We start from the raw sequence: 19,713 nt of genomic DNA on the forward strand, positions 1-19,713 counted from the left end.
TGTTTCCCGGCAGGCCCCGCGGCACGCCGACGCGCGGGGTTTAAATCAGCGGCGGTTGAGCAGGCCTGCGTTCTGCTGCCGGTCCGGGAGGTGCGGTCATTCCCGAGGAAGCTGCTGCTGCTGCTGTCCCCCTGCCATGGACTCCCGCCTCTACCGCCACATCTGCCCCGGCCGCCTCATTAGCATCCAACGGAGCAACGGTGAGGGGTGGGGAAGGGAGCGCGGCGGCTTCGAGGGTCGTGGCCGGGCCGGAACTCAGCGCCTTCCTCTTTCAGGTTTGATCCACAAAGCGACGGTGAAGACGGTGAACGTGGATCGGGCCTGCGTGTCCGTGGAGTGGATGGAAAGCGGAGTCATGAAGGGCAAGGAGGTGAGGCAAGGACCAGCGCAGCTGCCTCTGGCTGTGCCGGGGCTCTCGGAGGGCTCTGCCTGGTGCTAGCTGGGTATGGGCTGGGGATGGGCCGCTGGCAGCTCTGGCCCGCTCCTCCGGCTTCCCGGAGCAGACTGCGCTCTGCCGGAGCAACTCTGCGTCCGTGCTGCTGCAGATGATTTGTTTCTTTTTTGCAGTACTAAAACAGGGCTTCTCACTTCTCAGAGTGGACGTTGGGTCTCTCACGCTGTTGTCCACTCGTGTTCGATGTCTCAAAATTGCAGTTTTCCCAGCTATGAGGGGTGTCTGTTGGCGCTTTGTATATTTAACTATGGTCTTGAGGCTTTCCTGAAGACATAATGCGCCAGTAATAAGGTGTCACATTATAAAAGGGCTGCGTTTAAGTTCCTGAACCTGTACACTGGTGTAAAACAAACACTGTGTAAGATGGGATGTGGGTAAATCTGGGGCGTTGGAGGCTGATGTGGCAGAACTGACACTTAACAAAATTTGTTTTGGTAACTGAGCAAACATGCTTGTCCTGTTGGTTTCTCTGGAACCATGTACTCTAGAGTTTAGTTAAAATCTCAAAGCTTCTTTGAAGCTGGATCTTTTACTGGTTATGTGCATGCTGTGTTCAAGCATGAAAAATGTGCATATTCAGGTATAATTGCTGGCTAAATTGTATATATGTGTTACAATATTAAATCTCTATGAAGATGCTTCAGAATCTAGCAATTTTCTTATACACTTACATATACCCTCTGTATATATACTTGAACACACTTTTCCATTACATTGTCCACATGTGTTTCTGAGCTAATTAACTTTCTAGTTAGATACTTAATGGTTCCATATAATCAAATACTATAATTATTTCTGTTAGAATGTGATGCCTGTAGAGTTTTTAGAAGTTCACCTACTTGGTTTTGCTCTTTCTAGGGGCTTCCATTTTATATAAGCATTAAAAAAATTAACTGAGAGCTCAAGAACTTCCTTGAGTGATGCTTGTGTTGCTTTGTTAGGTGAATTCCAGTGTAAGCTGCTCTGCCATCAGAGTTTTGGAGTACATGTGCTTTCAATGTCTCCTGCAAGGTTAGGTTTGAAAAACTGAACCAAGAGAGCTGCTGCCTTTGTGCTGCAACCTGCCCTTGGCTGCTTGTCCCTGTTGCTCCCCCTGCCTGGCATCTGCCTGTGCCTGGACACTGTGGAAGGCAGTGAGAGCAGGATTATGGCTTCACTGGAGGGTCAGGCAGGAGGCAGCAGCTGTCTCTAGGTGAAATTGCTTCCAGTAGCAAGTGAAAATCCAGGTGAATTGACTTGTGGATTAAATGCTGAATCCTCCATTGCCCAAAGCAGCTCTTTGAAGTTTATTTCAGTAAGTGCAGTTGCACGGTGAACACTTAATGCTCTCACAGAAGCAGAAGTCACAGAGCAGCTGAGATTTACTAAGATTAGCAGTAAGAGATTAAAGCAGTTGATGCCAAATGTTCTCTGCCTGTCTCCTCAGAAGTGTTACTTCCATGGCACCTGCAGAGCTACCTGGTGCTTGTCAGATGAGGGTAAATGGCTTAACTAGCACATTTCTTCTGGTATATCTGGGATGTATGAGACTACTGAAATAGAATATAAGCCTTGCCCTTCCAGGCAAAATTAACATTTGGCAGGCAGTGGGTCATGTTTGTTTGTACTGAAAGTAAAGGTTAAAAAAACAAAGAAAGCTCTAAGGGGTAGCAGCAACATTCCACTCTGTAAAATCCTGCCTTTGCTCTTGTAGATTGACTTTGATGATGTGATAACAATAAATCCTGAGTTATCAGAAGAACTACCTGTTGCAGAGGTGAAAGAGAACCTTCCTTTGCAAGAGAATGTAACTGTACAGGTAAGTGTTTGAGTGATTTAGTCTCTCCTAAGGAACTAAAGTGTCAACAGCATAGGTCTTGTTATAAATAATACCCATGGTCCTAAAGTTGGAGGTCTCTAACTTGACTTTTCTGCCTCACAGCTAGAATTTGATTGGAAATTCTTGTATCAGTGTTGTCTTGAAGTGCTGTGCTAAGGTGTTTGCAGCTTATTCTGATTACTTAGAGCATTCATTCTTTTTCAGAAGCAAAAGCGTAGAACAACCCTTTCAAAAATTCCTGCTCCACGGGAAGGTGAGAAAATGTTCTTTTCTCTGCTATATCCCTGTGAAATAGTGGTGGTCTTTCAGGGTAGCCATAATATTCTACTTTGCAGCATTATAAGGCTGCTCATTTAGGTAATTCTAATGAAGAGCATACCATTTCACACCAGCATTTTGCAACAAACAGATTGCTGTCCTGTTTCTGAGATTTGTTGACATGTTACCCTTTCTTCAGCATTGCTGCAGTTATTCCTTGATACTGCTTCAAATGTCACTACACAGTTACAGGTGCAGTGAAATTTAAAGTTTCACAGGGTGTTTTGTGAATGCCAGAAACATCATAAAGTAAGTGGCAGTTACTAAGACTAAAAGCATAAAAATGAGAGTGGGAAGGGCAAGAAAGGAATAGTGGTGACAAATGGATGTTTCCTCTTCAAACAGTCCCCCTAGACAATCACTAGAGCTTTATCCTTGGAGACATTTTAGATGAGACAGCCAAAGTGCCAGCTGGTGTGGCACAGCTCAGTGATTGCATGTCAGTACAATGTTTTGAACAAAGCCAGAAGAGAAAATAGAGATGTCAGTGTGGGATTGCTAAAGAATTGTTTTTCCTAACGTGTCACGAGTTAAAAGAAAATAGAAAACATGGGAGTTTTCTAGCTTACTTATTGGCACTTTTGTTTTTTTAAATTCCAGGTGGTAGCATTATACTTTTGAGATGATGAGGCTGGATGGTTGCTAATTTAATGATTATATATAAGTGGCTGTTTAGCCAGAATGTGTGTAATTGAGCTGTAAACAACACAGCTGGGATTGTCTGGCCTTTTCTGTATGTATGTAGTACAAGCCAGAGAAGCTGGTGCCAGAAGACAACAGTACAAAATCCTCTTGTATCAGAGAGGCAGGACATTCAGCCTCTGCAAAGTTGTTCTGTATTAGAACATCCTGATCTTCCAAAAGTCCACAGAACTCTCCATAAATATGAACTTGCAAGCGAAATGATTGGTAAAGTAGTGACTGTCTCTAGACAGATCAGTTAATGGAGCTGGATGGCCATCTGGAAAAATAAAGGTGTGTTATTCCAGTCACTGATAGCTGAAAAAAGTCCTCACAGAAGTCAGTTTTTCAGGAGTATAGAATCTAAATGCAAATCTGAAAGATCTATTGCCTTTCCTACGGGTAAAGTCTTGTTCCTGAAGACCTGCTCGAAGTACAAGAGAGAAGCAGTGTTTTCAGTATTTCTCCAATATTATTATCTGTTATAACTTGTTAAACACCACAAGTGTCAGTATCAGTCCTGTTGCAAACTCCACATTGTATCAGTTATAAAGCTAACATTGACTTGAAATTTTGGTTCTTAGAATTGAAGATCAGTTGTCTGTCTCCATATCCCTCAAGGAAATGAGAGAAGCAGAAGCAGTGCTTTCAGAATGAATTTCAAGAAGCAGATATTGCCTCAGGTCTCTGAATCAATAACAGCTTCAGAGGATGCTGAGTATTGTCATGTACAGGAGTCACTTGAATCAGATCCACTTAGATGCAGTAAATTCTCCAGCTGGTAGCCTGTGTAGGAGCATTAGCATTTATAGAAAAAGTGCTGCTGAACTTGTGATGAGATCAGATCTATGTGTGTGTGACAAAAGCAAACTGAATAAAATGCTATCTCCAAGTATAATGAAACTGATGCTTTTTGTTCCTAATGTTGCAGCAGTTCCATGTAATGTCTCTGCACCTGAGCAGAAGATTCGAGGTAAAGAGTTAACAGACAGGAGCACTGAATTTTTAGAGTAGGGTTCCAAGGAATTTCATCCAGAATTTAAATGAACCTTTTGTCTGAAACAGATCTGATGTCCTTTAAAATCATAGTGTTTAATTCTGGATAAATTCTTGATTGCTAGAGGTGAAGGTAGTTCTAGTTTGCATATCACACTAGTTTTCATATCAGATTTGCTTTCTTTACAAATGTATTCAGGTGTATGTTCCAGTCCCTTTCCTAGGAAGCTTTGCACTCGACTTAGTCTCACTGAAAGAAGGATATTGGCATGTGACAATGGAGTCTGCTGACAAAAGAACCTTTTCCAAAAACTTAGTTGTGATTATACAGTCTTGTAGTGGAATTTAGTGTTATCAAGCTCCCACTCTGCTGTGCACCATGCACACTGTCTGCACTGGTGCTGCAGTGGTGGGCTTGATGCTGTCCATGGCCACTTGCCAGACTGCAGTACCACTGTCACCATCAAACAATTCACACAGCCTTGCAAGTGTGAAGCTTCACAGAGTTTTACAGTTCCCTGACTTGTAACTGGTGTCTTCTGAAGTTCTGGAACTGCCATATTAGTGAATCCTAAAAGGTATTTGGAAGAAATACACTGCAACTGCAAATCTGGAATGAACTGTTTGTTTTTCTGTAGTGGTATTTTTCATGATCACTTTTCACCCACCTGCATTGCTTTGTCCTGCACTTTGCTAATGCCTCAGATATCTGGAAATGGTTCATTTAACCACACCTTGCTCCCCACCATTCTATATTTTGTGAGCACTGCATTACATGCAAATATCTGAGTGTCTGAGGCATGATGCTGACCTTGAATTCATGTCTCCAAAGCTGTTCGTGGGCGTTCCAGGATGACTGCTATCACAGAACCTTCGTGCAGCCTCCAGGAAGAAAATGAGATGGGGGTGGATCCTTGCAGTTCTACACAAACAAGAAACAATTTATCAGTTCCTGGTGAGTGCAGAAAGAACCCAGTGATTTCTTACTCTGAAGAAAGAGGCTTTGCATGCATTTAATTAGGAAGACTAGATCCCTGGGGAATGAGCAACTACTCCTTCATGTATGAAGCGACAAATCTGGAGGTCTGGCACAGTGGAAATAGCCAGGGCACTTACATGAAGGGGATCTCAAAGGACTTGGGAAACAATATTGTTGAATAATAATGTACTTTTTTAGCCATATACCTGCTGTTCTGCATGTAAGTAGATTTGGCATCTGCTTAATGGCATAAAGTGCCACCCACAGAACCAGAGTGGGAAAAGAAATGCCTTAGTGCTCCTGACAACATGCTCTGCAACTCTGTGGGTTGTAGTTTTTTACCTGTATTGATGGAATAAAGCAAGAACTTGAATTATGTAATTATTTATATTTACCAGACCTACCCTATGAATAGTTAAGGACATGCCCTGTGTATTAAGTTCTGCAAAGACACTGAAATAAGAACATTGATACTAAATTCTTGACTAGTCAGTGTGGCCCTTTATATGTAGCTTTGAATGAAAGTTGGTGATTGGCAAAGGATTTAAATTATTCACATGCTTACCACACGTTTTATCTAGTTCTCCTTCCTGAGCCAGAATCAGAGTTGAGGAATGCCTGTGGTCTATGAGGCTTTGCAAATTACAAAATTCTTGATCTTTGGGATCTAATTATTGGTTTTGGTCTGGCTTCTCTCTGCAGCTGGCCGAACCAGGGCTAGCAGGCTGAACTGTGCCCCAGAAGCATCACTGACAAATGTAAATGGCAACACAGAGGAACATCTGCCTGCCTCTAGAACGATCTCTTCACTGAGCCCAGGTACCAGGGAGCAGTGGGTAATGACTCACCAGTCAGCAGTGCATCACTAAGTGATTGCTGCTCTGTATACTCCCAGACTGAAGCTTCTAATAGGTGGCTTTGGCAGGAGGACTGAATATCTGGAGTAATTTTTACTCCAAATGTGTGATCCTGTTTATAGTGGTATCGCCTCAGAAATGCTGCCTTGCCTTTAGAGTGGTAGTGTAAATTCCAGGGTAGTTTCTGTGGTAGGTAGGTCTGGTTTGGGAAGGAAGTGGCTGTCCTTCTGAAGATGATAGCTTCTTATGCAAGGCAGCCTGTCAGTAACCTGGGAAAGTTGAAATATTTGTATTGTGCTTCAAACCTGGTATGAAAATTTAATCCGAGGAAATGTTTTTATTTCATCTAGTTCGGAGAAGATCTAACATTGTGAAAGAGATGGAGAAAATGAAAAACAAAAGAGAAGAAAAAAGGGCTCAAATTAGTGAAATCCGGACAAAACGTGCCCAGGTGAAGTACTCTACAATACACTAGTAAGGGGAAATTCTATAGGGCAGTGTATCACAGTAGTTGGAACTGAAATGTATTTTGCACAGACTTTGTTCTTACAAAGTTGTACGTAAGGATGGATTGATTCTAATTCTAGAAAGTTCTGAATCTTGTGAAATATGTCTAATTATGTATAGTTGATTGTTTTATATGGTCTGTGGCTTTTTGCTGTACAGTATTAATTGCCTTCACATCCATTTTTTTTTCATGCAGGAATGTGACAGCAGCTGTCCAAACTGGGAGTTTGCACGAATGATCAAGGAATTCAGAGCAACTTTGCATTGCCAGCCAATATCCATAACTGATCCAGTGAGTAAATACTGAGGCTACTGACTGCAGTCTGTAGACAGACATAATTTTGTACTGAAGATTTTGGTATATGAGCAATTTGGTGCATACACTGCACTTTGGAAATCTCTGAGCATACTGTGATCTTGAGGTAACTTACATCCCCTATTTGAGGGTTAAGCTGTCTTCCATTGCTCTGCATGCATCATTAGTGAAGAATTTGCACTTTAACAACAATCATTTGTGTGGTAACACTGGTATTTTTCAGGGCTTGTAAACAGCAGAGCCTGTTACAAGCTTAGCTTGTTGTAGGTATAGGTATAATTTAAAATGGACTATTACCCTATAACAGCAAGTGTTACTGTATGTAAGCATATTAGCAATGTTAAACTAGGTCAAAAACTAGAAAAAACAGGCTTAGTGTTGGTATCTTCAGCACTTATGAAGGCAGCATTGTTTAATACCTGAGGACAAGTAGTCCTTGCCTAACAAAAGCCTTGTCATAAACAGTGAAAAATGACAGCACTTCAGTTAAAACAAAGAAGTAGGTGTGGACTAGCATAGAACACGGGGTGGTTTGTGTGCCTGCCTCCCACAGGGCTCAGTACATACGTGTTTGTGTACATACCACTGCATGACTGAAGACAAGCTTGTCATCTGCTTTCTGCCTCACCCTGTGGAACGTACACTTTTCCAAACTCAGCTGATGTGTTGCAGAAATAGCTAAACTTCCTGCACCAGTAGAGAACTCCAGGAAAAAAAATACCTCTGGGGTAAACTAAAATAACAAATTGCTTGAATTTGACTGTAGTTGCACTATTGATAGTGGAGTTTGCTGGAAAGACAGCAAAGGACCAAAGTATTTGTTAATTCTGGCCCAGAATATTGGGGGCCCTTTATAACATGGCAGCATTGCAGCCTGGTATGCTGGAGCATGCTAGATGAAGGACAATTGTTTGTAGTGTTTCTTTTGCAGTGAACAGATGCACAGACTTGTCCCACCCTGCATGAGTGGGACTGATCACTATCAGAGGTAATTCAGATCAGCATATAGAAAAGTAGATGTGAGGGGATATTGTATCTTTCTGTAATACTAAGCAGACATGGGTGTAATTGGGAAACAGTTATTACTTGTTTTCTTTTAGATAGAAGAACATAGAATTTGTGTCTGTGTGAGGAAGCGCCCTCTCAATAAACAAGGTGAGCGTATTGAGAAAGCAGCTCTGTCTTGAAGAAGTTTGACATTGCTTATTCTTGTTAAAACTGAGGGTCTTTTCTGTCAACAGAACTTCTGAAAAAGGAATGTGATGTGATTACTGTTCCGAGCAAGTATGTCCTGCTGGTGCATGAGCCAAAGCAGAAAGTGGACCTAACAAAATATCTTGAAACCCAAGCATTTAGATTTGACTTTTCATTTGATGAATCCTCGTCTAATGAAATGGTATACAGGTAATGCTTTCTGCTCAATGGGAATGACTTTCAAGATGAAAGTATGAAGCTATGGGTAGATGACATTCCAGCTTAAAGAAACTGCTACCTGAAATCAATATTTAAATCATTTTGGGGGGGATACCAAAGGACTGAAAGTTTATTTTTGGCATGGCATTGCTGATTTCCTAAGGATTTGTTGTTGTTCTTTCAGTAGGAAAAAATGATGGAGCAAACTGAAATCCTTGCCTTAACTGTGTTGTCTTCTGAATATCCAGGTTCACTGCTAGACCTCTTGTAGAGACCATCTTTGAGGGTGGGAAAGCAACATGCTTTGCCTATGGCCAGACAGGCAGTGGCAAGACACATGTAAGTTTGTCTTAAGGATCTCTTTTTCTATCTTTAGATAAAGCATTTTAAAGTTCCTTGATGTTGACAATGAGTAGGGTTGTGTAAGGAGTTTGGATCTTGTGGGGTTTTTTGTCTCAAAGCTAATACTTTATCAGTTGTTAGTCTTCTTTTTCTGTAGTTTTATGTACTGGTGTTTCATTTGAGGTTCTGAGGAAAACTGCACTAAAGTCATCCCACAGCTGGGTTTCTAAAGATTTAGGATGTCCTGACATGCTAATCACAGCTCTTCTTTGCTTCAAATGATTGTCGCTACATAGCTCCAGTCTGTAAAATGGGGCTATTGGCCTACATCTGAGACCAAAACTATTGCTTGTATCTCATTTTGAGGCATTTCAAAGACTGTAACAACTGTATATGAAAAGCCTCTTGTTGCACATAAACATTTAATTTATCTGGTATTGTTTATGCAGTAGGTGAATTGGTTTGTTCACTTACTACCCACTCTTTCTAGTCTACCAGTTGGAGTTTCAAGTTATCTGAAGATTGTTTTCTGCCTCAAAGGTGATCTGCTCTAAATTTTCAGCTGTGTCTTTTTTAAATTTTCCTGGAAACTTTGTGGAAGAAAAGTGGGAAACTCTTCCCCCACAGCAGCACTCTTCCCTCCCTGCTTGACAGCAGAGTCAAATCTGCTGTTTTGCTGTTCTGCAAGAAGCCTTTACCACAAACCCCAGTGATGGGGACTAGGTGAGCCTGCCAGTTTGAAGAATCAGATGGTTGCTGTAATGCCAGGGTTAGATGCAAGTTTTAGGCTAGCATCTTGTATCATTACTGCTATGGAGTGAGCTGTGGGTATCTTTCAGTAATCCAGAAGGAAATTTGGAAGTTTAGATAAGTTTTGACATAAGTGGCCTCCATCACACTTGAATGGGCAAGACAGACTTGTTCATCTGAGCATTATTACAGAAATACAACTGTGAGGCACAAAAATTACAGGCAATGCTGTTACTATCCCTTCCTGATACAAGAGTGCAGAACCAGAGAAAAGACAATAGCTGTACCTGAAATCTGGAGTGCTGCATATTAAACTCTGGAAATCTAAGGCTGCCATGCAACTAAGTTGTGTTTTAAATCATTTACTGTTTCATATGAAAGTGATAGAGCAAGTCACCAGGATAGCACCAACTGAAAAATCTGTTGGGATTAACAGTACTTTGGTCAAAGAAGTTAAGATATTGTCTGCTCTAGAAGTTTGATACAGTTTTATAATCACAACCCTGAGCTTTTGCAAGTGGCAATGAAAATGTTACTTCACAGATGTCCTAAAAATGAGGCTTTGTTTCCTCTGACCAGAGGTTATTTGGTTGCACTGTCAAGGCCACGTTTCACCTTTTAGGAACAACTGCTTTGGCTCAGCACTGCAGAGCCCTACAGGCATTCAGCTGCTGGTTTGCATAGTCCAGATCTTTCTTCTGAGCTGACAGGGAAACAGCAATCTGATTTTGTCCTGAATTGCACTGTGCTCTAATCATCTTGCTGGCATCAAAGCTTATCTATCTGGTAACATCCTAGTATGTTCTTGGGACTAAGATCAGGTAGCCTGGCTTGTACCACACCTTAACTCTGGCATTTTCTCTTCACAGACAATGGGTGGAGACTTCTCTGGGAGAGCACAGAATGCCTCAAAGGGCATATATGCTTTTGCATGTAAGTTGATTCTTCTTTAGATATAAGAATTGAGTTATTCTTAAATAGATAGGATCTGGATTTGTATGGTTATGTAAAATGCTTCTGGTAGAAGATATATTCAGTAATTCAGCAATAAGTTGTGGGTTTTGTTGCATAAGGTATGAAGAGGTTTTTCAGTTTCACAAAATATTTTGCATCTAGCCTCAAAGTTTTTAGATCCACAATAAACTCACCAGAAGACACTTCTTTTTGAGGCAAAGAAATGACATAAACATATATGAAATGTATGTTATATTGCTTCTTGTAAGCATTAGATGCAAAAAAAACCCCTAGCTCATAAAAAATTATTTCAGAAATCATATACTTAGAAGCCCCACGTTGATCTATAATGCTTAGAAAGCACCACGAACCCTGTCCTCCTCTACCTTCCCTTTAGAAAGGCATATTGTGAAACTAGTCTCTGTAGCAAGGCAGAGCTACATAGTTAAAACAAAAGCATCTATTTGCTAGTCTTTGAAAATCAGTTAAGTCTTTGCTTTTCAGCTTGATTTTGAAGTCTGCAGCCTAATTGTGAAAAGCTGCCCTGGATCTGCTCAAAGGGTCAGCTAATTGGGTGTATATTGCCTCCAAACAGTAGCAGTACAGAGGGAACCATGTTTTCTAGGCTTTCTGCAAGAAGTGCTTGAAACACAAAATACTTGACTTTGAGGCCTGTCCTAAACAATAGTAGGTCCCAGTGTTCCCCCAGATCACTAAGGAATGCTGCCTGCAGGTGACACTTGCAATAGAAATTTCTCAAGCCCAGTGTCTTTTCAGTCCTTGCATGAGGATGCTGGTGAAACCTCTCCAGATGGTAGCACAGCACTAATTGTTCCACTAGCATTTATTTAGGATGACTGCCATTCAGCTGCTAGACACTGCCTTATGGCTGCACACTATTTGAAAATAGATCAAATAGCAACTAGAATATGTTTTAAACTAGTTAACTAAACTAAACTCATGCCTTTCCTTGCCAGCACAAGATGTCTTCCTCCTCCTAAACCAGCCCAGGTACAGGGGTCAGGGCCTGGAAGTCTATGTGACTTTCTTTGAAATATACAATGGAAAGGTAAGACTTTTTTTTTACAATCTTGATCTGGCTTTTTTGGTTGAATGTTTTATAACTAGCAGAGAGAAACTTGCTAGTTTCTATAGTTCTACATAGTATATTGTTCTGAATATAGGTGTTTGACCTCCTGAACAAGAAGGCAAAGCTTCGAGTCCTAGAAGATGGCAAGCAGCAGGTCCAGGTTGTTGGTCTGCAAGAGAGACAAGTTGGCTGTGCTGAGGATGTCATCAAGATGATTGAGATGGGCAGTGCCTGCAGGTTTGGTGCCTTTAAACCAATAAGAATCATGTCCTGTTGTACCTCTATGTCTGCAAAAAATATATAATATCTGTAGCTGGTGCTTTGATACTTAAACAGTAACTTGCTGTTCACAGTAATAGGCAGGCACTGAGCAGCACCTCTGCATGAAAAGGCAGTTACAAAATAAAGGGCTAGCAGGGATGGGTTTAGGCTGTTTTCCATAGAGGAGATCAGGGTTCATGGTTCACAAGTTCTTGTGTGATTCTCTAGAGAGAAACTAATCACACAAGTAGGTAGCTGCCTTGGTACCACAGCTAAATTGACCAGTCTAGCTGCTTTCAAGAGGTATCAACTAGTTTGCAGGAGCACAAGTAGCTCCCTGGAGCATTGTAATATCAAGGAAAAGCAGCTGGCATCAACCTACAGTTGCAAAAGTACTTTGGTTTAACTGTAGGCCAGATGTCTTATTCCAACAGCACCGAAAATGCTGCATGTTATTGATGGATCTTGTCTAAAGAATCCTCAAGAGCCAGGTGCCAAGGGGCAGCCATAGGCTTGGCTCGTCATCCTGGTAGAAAGGCTGTAGTTGGGGCAACTCTTACTATTGTACTGGTGTCTTTAATCAGCAGATAAAATATTAATTCTTAACTGAGACAGGTAAGTTGCAGCTGCTGCAGAAACATCACTAGGCAAATGAGAACTCCTTGGCTTCTGTATTACCCTGCATGTGCACATCCTGAAAGCTCTCAGAACTCTGCTGAGCCAGCCAAGAACTGTTTAACATTTCAGACTCTGCCTCACTTTAGGACAATCTCCCTGTCTTTGCCCTAGCAGAAGGGACACAGGTGGGACAGTAAACTTGCCATCCTTCTCAGGGAATAAATGACAGCAAAGGTCACAGGGAGCTTTATGGTAACTTAATAAGACTCCAGTCTGTCTTGCAGTGATGAGGCAGGTGCAGTTACACAGCAGAGGTGAAGTGCCAGGCCAGCTTGGCCGGAGAAACAGATTTACCATGCTGGTAATGTGCTATCACAGTTAATGCTGTTTAGTGGAGAGCTTGGCTGAGCTTACTGTGTAACGGGAGGTGCATTAGGAGAATGACATGTGGCCTGCTCTGAGGCAGGGAGATGTTGTGCTGAAGGTGTCTTCCAGCTCCAAATCCATGTAAGGCATTAGTCAGGCTTTCCAGCACAGTCTGGCTGAATTGAGGCAGGCAGCTTAAATAGCCTTAAATCTCCACAAATGGGTCGCAGGTTTGTATTTCTCACAGCAGTCTTTCTGTGCTCTTATATCAGCAGTAATTCCATAATTCATGCAAGCTTTAGGCAATAATATGTGGGATAAAACTGGGAAGGTTAAGTAACTTAATTGAATGGCTGTAGGTCTTCTAAATGTTGCTGTTAGCACTAGATGTTTTCTGTGAAAAAACATTTGTTTGCATTTTTGCTGCAGGACATCTGGGCAGACGTTTGCAAACGCGAGCTCTTCACGCTCACATGCCTGCTTCCAAATCATACTCCGCCGAAAAGGGGGAAAACTGCTTGGCAAATTTTCCTTGGTGGATCTGGCAGGAAATGAGAGGGGAGCTGACACATCCAGTGCTGATAGGCAGACACGAATGGAAGGTGCAGAAATCAATAAGAGTTTGCTGGCTCTGAAGGTGAGCTATAGCTCCAGGAACAAATAGTGTTAGTCAACACATGGATTCTGTTCAACTCTGGGGTTATCTGTTTGGTTTCTTTCCAATCCAAGGGAAAAGAAGAGCCAAAAAAAAATCCTAGTTTAGAATATTAAGAATCCTGAGAATGGCATATACTTCCATTTAGAATTTCTCTAGAAAAGCAGTGCAGTCTTGTTGGGCCAGACAGTGGTACAGCCATTTCAAGCTTAAGTCAAGGTGTCTGTTTTTCAATACACAAGATGGATATACCAGCTGTCCTGTGACAGTCAAATACCTGGAGTATATTTAAAAGGCTATGAAGCACAGAACAGGACATGCCCCTTCTCCAGCCTCTTGGGTTTACTCACAGTTGGTGGTAGGTGCACAGCTGTATGAGAAGAGATGCAAGTATTGCATTCACAACACTTGTCTTTTCATAGGAATGTATACGTGCTCTAGGGCAGAACAAATCTCATACTCCTTTCCGGGAGAGCAAGCTGACCCAGGTGTTAAGAGACTCCTTCATAGGAACAAACTCAAGGACCTGTATGGTGAGTACATGCACATAGCACAAACACAGACACTCCTTATGGGTTTTGCAATTTGACTAAATAGCTGCATACTCCTCTTCTAGAGCAAGGGGACTTTAAAGTCAGAAAACTTCAGTTCTCTGCAAAAAAGTCATTACAGTTTTTTTCCTCCCCCACTCACACTGGTGAGGTTTGTCCAGTCCTAGTAGAAGCAGGGCTGCAAAAGTCACTTTGATACAGTGAATCTACTGTAGTGCCTGGAGTTTCCTCAAAGGGATTTGCTTCCCTTGGAGGATGCAGCATAGGGGGTGCACAAAATGGAAAGCTGGATATACCAGCATGTCCCACAGAAGCTATGAAGAAAAACTGACTTGACAGGCTGTCTGGATTCTTTGTCCTAACACGTCACAGCTGCCTAGTGAGATCTGTAGGACCACTAACATGAGCCAAAGTCACTGAGGTCTTCTGTTCTGTTTGCAGATAGCAATGATTTCTCCAGGCATGGGTTCGTGTGAATACACCTTAAACACACTGAGATACGCTGACAGGTAATGGCCTTTCTGACCTCTGCATTCTACTATTGTTGCAGAAGGTTTTTTGACTGCTTTTATTCTGACTGAAAGTTCTCTAGTCAATGCCCATAATAGCAATTTGGATGTTGTTTGCTAAGAGCAAATTATCTTAGAGCTGTCTTATGAAACTAATCTGTGTGTTCCCTGAGTAAGACAAAATAGAGATTGTAATAAATTGTGACTAATGCCTCCTTTCCCCAGAGAAGTTTCATGCTTCAGATTGCCCTGGTTTTTGCAGAGATTTACCAAGTCCTAAATGGTTACCTCCATGCCCTTTACTTTTTATAATACTTTGGGTCCTGTCAGTAAGAGATGTGCTAAGAGCATGTTCCTGATATGGCCCTACAGACTGTACAAATTACTTGGTGTTCTTAATGGATTCTGACATGAATTAATGGGGAATGGTGTGGCACCATGGAGACTTCAGGTGAAATCTAAGGACCTGGAGAGCTCAAATGCATCTAAGCAGATGGCAGAAGTGTTTTGAGTGTTCCCATGGTTGACCTTGGGTACTCACAGCACAAGATAAGTATGCGGGAACTGAGCCCCAGGTTTCCCTGGGGGTCTTGCTGATACCTGGAACCCTGGCAGTGAGTGCCTTCCAGTCTGTTCTTCACATGCCTCTGCACCTCTCTGGTGAGGTGACAAGTAAAAAGGAGACTGACTTTTTTTATGTGTTAACAAGATGACACTTGCACATTTCAAGCTTAGTAGCTTTCTTTTGTTTAGTTCACAAAAAGCTGCCTGGTTCCTTCCTGGAAAGCATTCTACACAAGGATGTATGGGTGTTAATTTTGTGAGCATTCAGGACACTGAATCCTGACAGATTCATGGATTTGGTTCTAGATCGAAGATGCATTTTTTTTCTGGTGGACAGTCATTCCTGCTGACCTGAAAATACAAAAGACAAAGTACAACAACTAACTTAATGTGCTTCAGAAGATGCTAGTCTTGAGTTGGGCCCATTGGGTTTTTATCCAGTGCACAAGGCAAAGTCAAGCCATAAGGAAGGGGGTAGCAGGCTGAAATTCACTGGAAATACAAAGCTTATGCTAGGAACTGTAACAAAATGCCCAGCTGGTGTTTGACACCTACCTGTAGTACCATGCCATCAACCATGGCTTTTGTTCTTATTTTTTTAACCTTTTATATACTTTTCTGGCCCAGTGGGTCTCTGGGAAAAATCAGCCTTATTCCTTTTCTTTCATAGTTAAGTTCTCTTAGCTATTCATGACAGACCAAGCTGACATGGGGAAGACTGATGCTGTGAAAGGTCCTGTTGGCAATTAGCATGTTGTACTTGGACATTTCATTCCAGGAGAGGTCCTAGATTGGACATGAAGACAAATGTCTTGGGTTTTCTGACAGCTCCTTGGTGTTTCTGCTCATGTGAGCTTGTTCTGGGGGTGGTAATGTGGAACTTTAAAGAGCAGCTGACGGTTTCTTGCTGTGCATTGATTGCACTAGCCCAGAATCTGCTGGCAGAGGAGTCTGAGTGACCAATCTTCTTGCAGAGTGAAAGAGCTCAGCCCTCATAATGGAAGTGGTGAAACACAGAATCAGATGGAGACTGAGAACGAGGAAATGGACAGCAGTGGAGAAGACTCAAGTCTTCAACACAGTGTATGTATGCAGTGAGCTGAGCAGATCTCACAGCTGGGGACTACTTTCTGCTCTTTCTGTTGTGCTTTTTCTTGCAGCTCTCCAAAGGTGATGAGGAAGATATCTCTTCCCACATGTTTGAATTTCGTGAGGCTGTAACTCAGATTCATGAATGGGAGGAGAAGATTGTGGAACAACTTAGAGAACTGAGACAGGTATGGGAAGAGGCAAGCCCATCCCAGGCTGCCTTCAACATGTTAACAGCAGCTTGTCTTGTCTGAGCCAAGTGCTGCTGTGATGCAAGATTCTGGCCAGTGGTGTTACTTTTTCCTCACTCCCAACTTTTTCCTGTGTTTTTCTACCCAACTGGTTAAACTGGGCAATTTCAGTGCTTGTGACCAGCTGGTCCCTCTTCTTCTCCAACCATCAACCTCTTATTGCTGCAGCCAAGCACTTACTGGTACTGGTCTGCAGAAGCTCAGCTCTGCCACTTGGTATACGCCAGATTTGGAGAAACTAATCAAATTCCCAGAAAGTCAGTTTCTCATAACTCTTATCCTTGTAACTATAGAGAATGATGACTGAACTGGACTACCTCTTGGGAATCGCTGAGCAGCCAGACTATGATCTTGAGACCTTTGTAAGCAGAGCTAAGTACTTTGTAGATGAGAATTCAAGAAACTTCCACAGTGTCAGAGGTATGTTAGTGCCTGTCTATGACCAGTGCTGTCACTAATCTTTTTTCAAAGACCTGAAAGTAACAGAAGCATGTGGGGGTTTGAGCACCAGCCAGTCCTTCTGTACAGCTTGTGGTTTGGATCACTTTCCTTGATGATTATAGGGACATATCTGAAATGTCCTGTTGTTTGCACTTCCCAAAGTAAAACTTTTGCTCATAACTTCAATTTGCTTTGCACTGCCATGTAAGACTGCCTTCCTTTAGCAGAATGTGGCCCTTGTAGAGCCCTGCTGAGGTGGGAACAGCTGGGCTGGGGAGTTCAGCTTCGAACACAGTTGCCCTGTCATTTACAGAATTTCTTTTACAGAAACATTGGATGCCCTGGGGGCTGCCCTGCAACAGGAGGAGCGAGCCAGCAAGCAGATGAGGAGGCAGAGACCTTAGTGTGACTACAGCGAAACCTGGTTCACAACAGTCTCCTGTATGTCTTGCACGTTTGTTGGTTGTGTGTGTAACTCCTGGTTTAAACGTGGTAGAGTCTGTGGGTCACCTGCACCCGCTGGCACGAAAGACAGCAGCCTCTCTCTTTATGTTCTGGTATCAGGGTGCTCAGCAGAGTGCTAGAAACTTGCAGAGTGCTGCAAGGCCTGGGGAGGAGGGCCTGAGCATCTGCAAAGATGTGCCAGGTATATGGCCCTCTGCTAGTGACAGCAGTGGTCTCTAGGAGAACTAAATACACCTGTATAGTTTTTCTAGTGTACATAAAACTTTTCCACATATGCTTGAAGTACTGTAAAACTGCTGCAAGTCTGGCTTTTTTAGAAGAAAATGTGCTATATAATTGTAAAAAATCAGTATTTTAAGAAGTTTACTTGATAAATAAATGTTCAATTATCTTCTATCATATAAAAGATGTTTTGATGTTTCTTGCTATTTTGGTAAAGTCCAATGACCCCTAAAGACCTGGCTGGTGTTGTAGAGAGGCTGATTTCTTGGATTAAGGTTTTTTTTCAGCTTCTTTTTAAGTCTTTACTCTTGTAGTTTTTATATAAAAGTACTCATTTTGCCTCAGTTTTGAGATTTTGCAGGGTAGAAGTTGCCTAGCAAGAAGGAAGCTGGTTTAGAGGATACCCATCTCCTGCATCTGAGCATAGCCCAGCATGTAGGGAGTGGCTCAGCTCTTATGACAGCAGTTATGATGGAAAGGGCCCTGTGATGCTCTTGTACCACTGGAGTTCAGTTGGGCTTTGAAAGTGGCCCTAGAATGTTACTTCACATTTTGTCACAGTTCCCATGGCCCTATATAGGAAATGTCTAACATGCCATATAAAATACATGTGTTCAGAGCCCACCAAAATCTGAGAAGTACAAATCTGGCCACTGGCTCAGGTGCATCAAGGTTCAGACAGTCTTTATGTGTGTTCTGCGTCCAGGTGACCCCCCCCAACCTGCCCTCTGGGGAGGAGCAGACAGAGGGAAGGGGTGGGGAAGGTCAGATGGCAGGCATGTGCTGCTGCCCTCTCTCCTGCTTTTTCTGTTTTCCCTTGAGGGTTTCTCTCTGAATGGACAAAACAGCCCTGTGAGCTCTGGGTCAAGCAACACAGGATGCAGCTATACAAACATCAGATTACAAAGGGATCCTTCTACTGTTAGTCCCCCTTTCCCTAGACACCCCACCCTGGTCTTCTGCTTCCCAAGCTGCCTTTTCTCTCTCAAAGTAAAGGGTGTAATTTGACTGTGCTCCAGCTCTGCACATACCTTCTGTGGACTGTATCCTTGTCGTGTCTCTGGGTATGTCAGGTATACTGGAGACCAGTTCTTCAGCTTGGACTGGATCCATTTTTATGTACCAGGTCTTGGGACTGTCCTGGAAAAGGCAGCAAGAGAGTTAGGATTTTAATAGGACCTGGGCAAGAAGCAGTGGCAGGCAGCTAGAGAAGGGATACTTCAACCCAGATCCTACACTGCAGCTGGGGCACTTTGTGATCAACAGTTTAGGTACTGGGAGCAGTGTGGGGCTGAGTGCTCTAAGGGCCTCTGATAATTGCCAAAGCTGACTTGTACCTGGGCTCTACATGCATCATCCAGAGTAAAAGGGCTGATAGAGCCTGCTGAGGCTGGACTAAAGGCAATCCTGTTCCACTTAAGTTGTTACTACACTTGGATTGTCCAGTCTTGCCTAGTGCTGTCTTGGGAAGTAAGGATGGGCCTGGGTGCAAGGAATAAAATGTTACCCCTTGTTTGTTCCACCTTCCCTCCCTGGACCTAACACTGCTTACTAATCTGTATATCCACCCCAGCAGCTGGAGATGGACTTGATTTGGAGGAGTCTTAAGTCACCTCTTGCCTCATTGGTTCTTCAGCTGGTATTTCTGACCCAGTCACAGAAGCAGCAGGAGTGTGAGATTCCTCCCTGCTCTGCTTTGGGGCTGAGTGACAGCACTTGTTTTCCTGAACAGAGACTGACAGTGAACTCTTCTCAAAGGATGGTTTGGTTTACTTCTGGGCTCCAAGGCAAGACTGGAGTCCCTACATCCCTGCAAAATGTATCAAGGTCCTAGGGCTACCAATAAACTCTCTAAGGAAGTCATGTTTACCATGAAGTGCTGGAACATTGCTTGTCCTAGAGCTGCCTTTACTTGCTCCTCCACAAGGGGAAATGTGTGGACAAAATACTGCAACAGAACAGAGAATCAGGGTGTGGGGTGAAGGGAGTTTTGGGTGTAGAGAGGGCAGAGCTACATGGGTGATTTAGCTCCAGATAGCCTGTCACACACCAGTGAGTCCCTGAATGCCTTTAGCATTGGTGCTACTGAAAACACCAAGAGGAACTTGTGGGTCCTGGCTCAAGCCTCCCCTTGTTCCCCCCCACCCTCTCCCAGTGCCCCTTCCTACTTTCATTGACAGGTGGAGGGAGGGTGTTCCATTTAAATTATTGCAATGCAGTAGTTGTCTGGAAATTCATCCTGCTT

General features: G+C 42.8%; 2 protein-coding genes across 2 annotated transcripts in view; one reads left to right on the forward strand and one right to left on the reverse strand.

The window, feature by feature from the left end:
• KIF2C (kinesin family member 2C) lies at nt 1-17,652 on the forward strand. The gene is made up of 21 exons (XM_071750308.1): nt 1-200; nt 276-370; nt 2,148-2,252; nt 2,478-2,526; nt 5,101-5,223; nt 5,950-6,066; nt 6,455-6,555; nt 6,808-6,903; nt 8,028-8,082; nt 8,169-8,331; nt 8,589-8,679; nt 10,302-10,365; nt 11,364-11,455; nt 11,571-11,713; nt 13,151-13,358; nt 13,799-13,909; nt 14,369-14,436; nt 15,975-16,083; nt 16,161-16,277; nt 16,634-16,760; nt 17,109-17,652. The coding sequence occupies exons 1-21, from the start codon at nt 137-139 to the stop codon at nt 17,183-17,185; spliced, it is 2,175 nt and encodes a 724-aa protein (XP_071606409.1). The 5' UTR covers nt 1-136; the 3' UTR covers nt 17,186-17,652.
• The window catches only part of ARMH1 (armadillo like helical domain containing 1), a 26,148-nt gene continuing 9,579 nt past the window's right edge, over nt 3,145-19,713 (reverse strand). Inside the window, 4 exon segments of the mRNA XM_071750309.1 lie at nt 3,145-3,499; nt 3,502-3,552; nt 18,500-18,608; nt 19,339-19,416. Coding sequence (XP_071606410.1) covers nt 3,264-3,499; nt 3,502-3,552; nt 18,500-18,608; nt 19,339-19,416 — 474 coding nt within the window. The 3' untranslated portion in view covers nt 3,145-3,263.

The sequence above is a fragment of the Heliangelus exortis genome, chromosome 8 (genome assembly GCF_036169615.1).
Source record: "Heliangelus exortis chromosome 8, bHelExo1.hap1, whole genome shotgun sequence".
In the NCBI taxonomy this organism is placed as follows: Eukaryota; Metazoa; Chordata; class Aves; order Apodiformes; family Trochilidae; genus Heliangelus; species Heliangelus exortis.

Excerpts from the sequence above, each read along its gene's own strand:
- KIF2C (XM_071750308.1), top strand. The coding sequence starts at position 137 with ATGGACTCCCGCCTCTACCGCCACATCTGCCCCGGCCGCCTCATTAGC. Across the intron at positions 6,904-8,027 it reads CAATATCCATAACTGATCCA|ATAGAAGAACATAGAATTTG; the intron begins GTGAGTAAATAC and ends GTTTTCTTTTAG. Across the intron at positions 8,680-10,301 it reads CAGGCAGTGGCAAGACACAT|ACAATGGGTGGAGACTTCTC; the intron begins GTAAGTTTGTCT and ends TTCTCTTCACAG.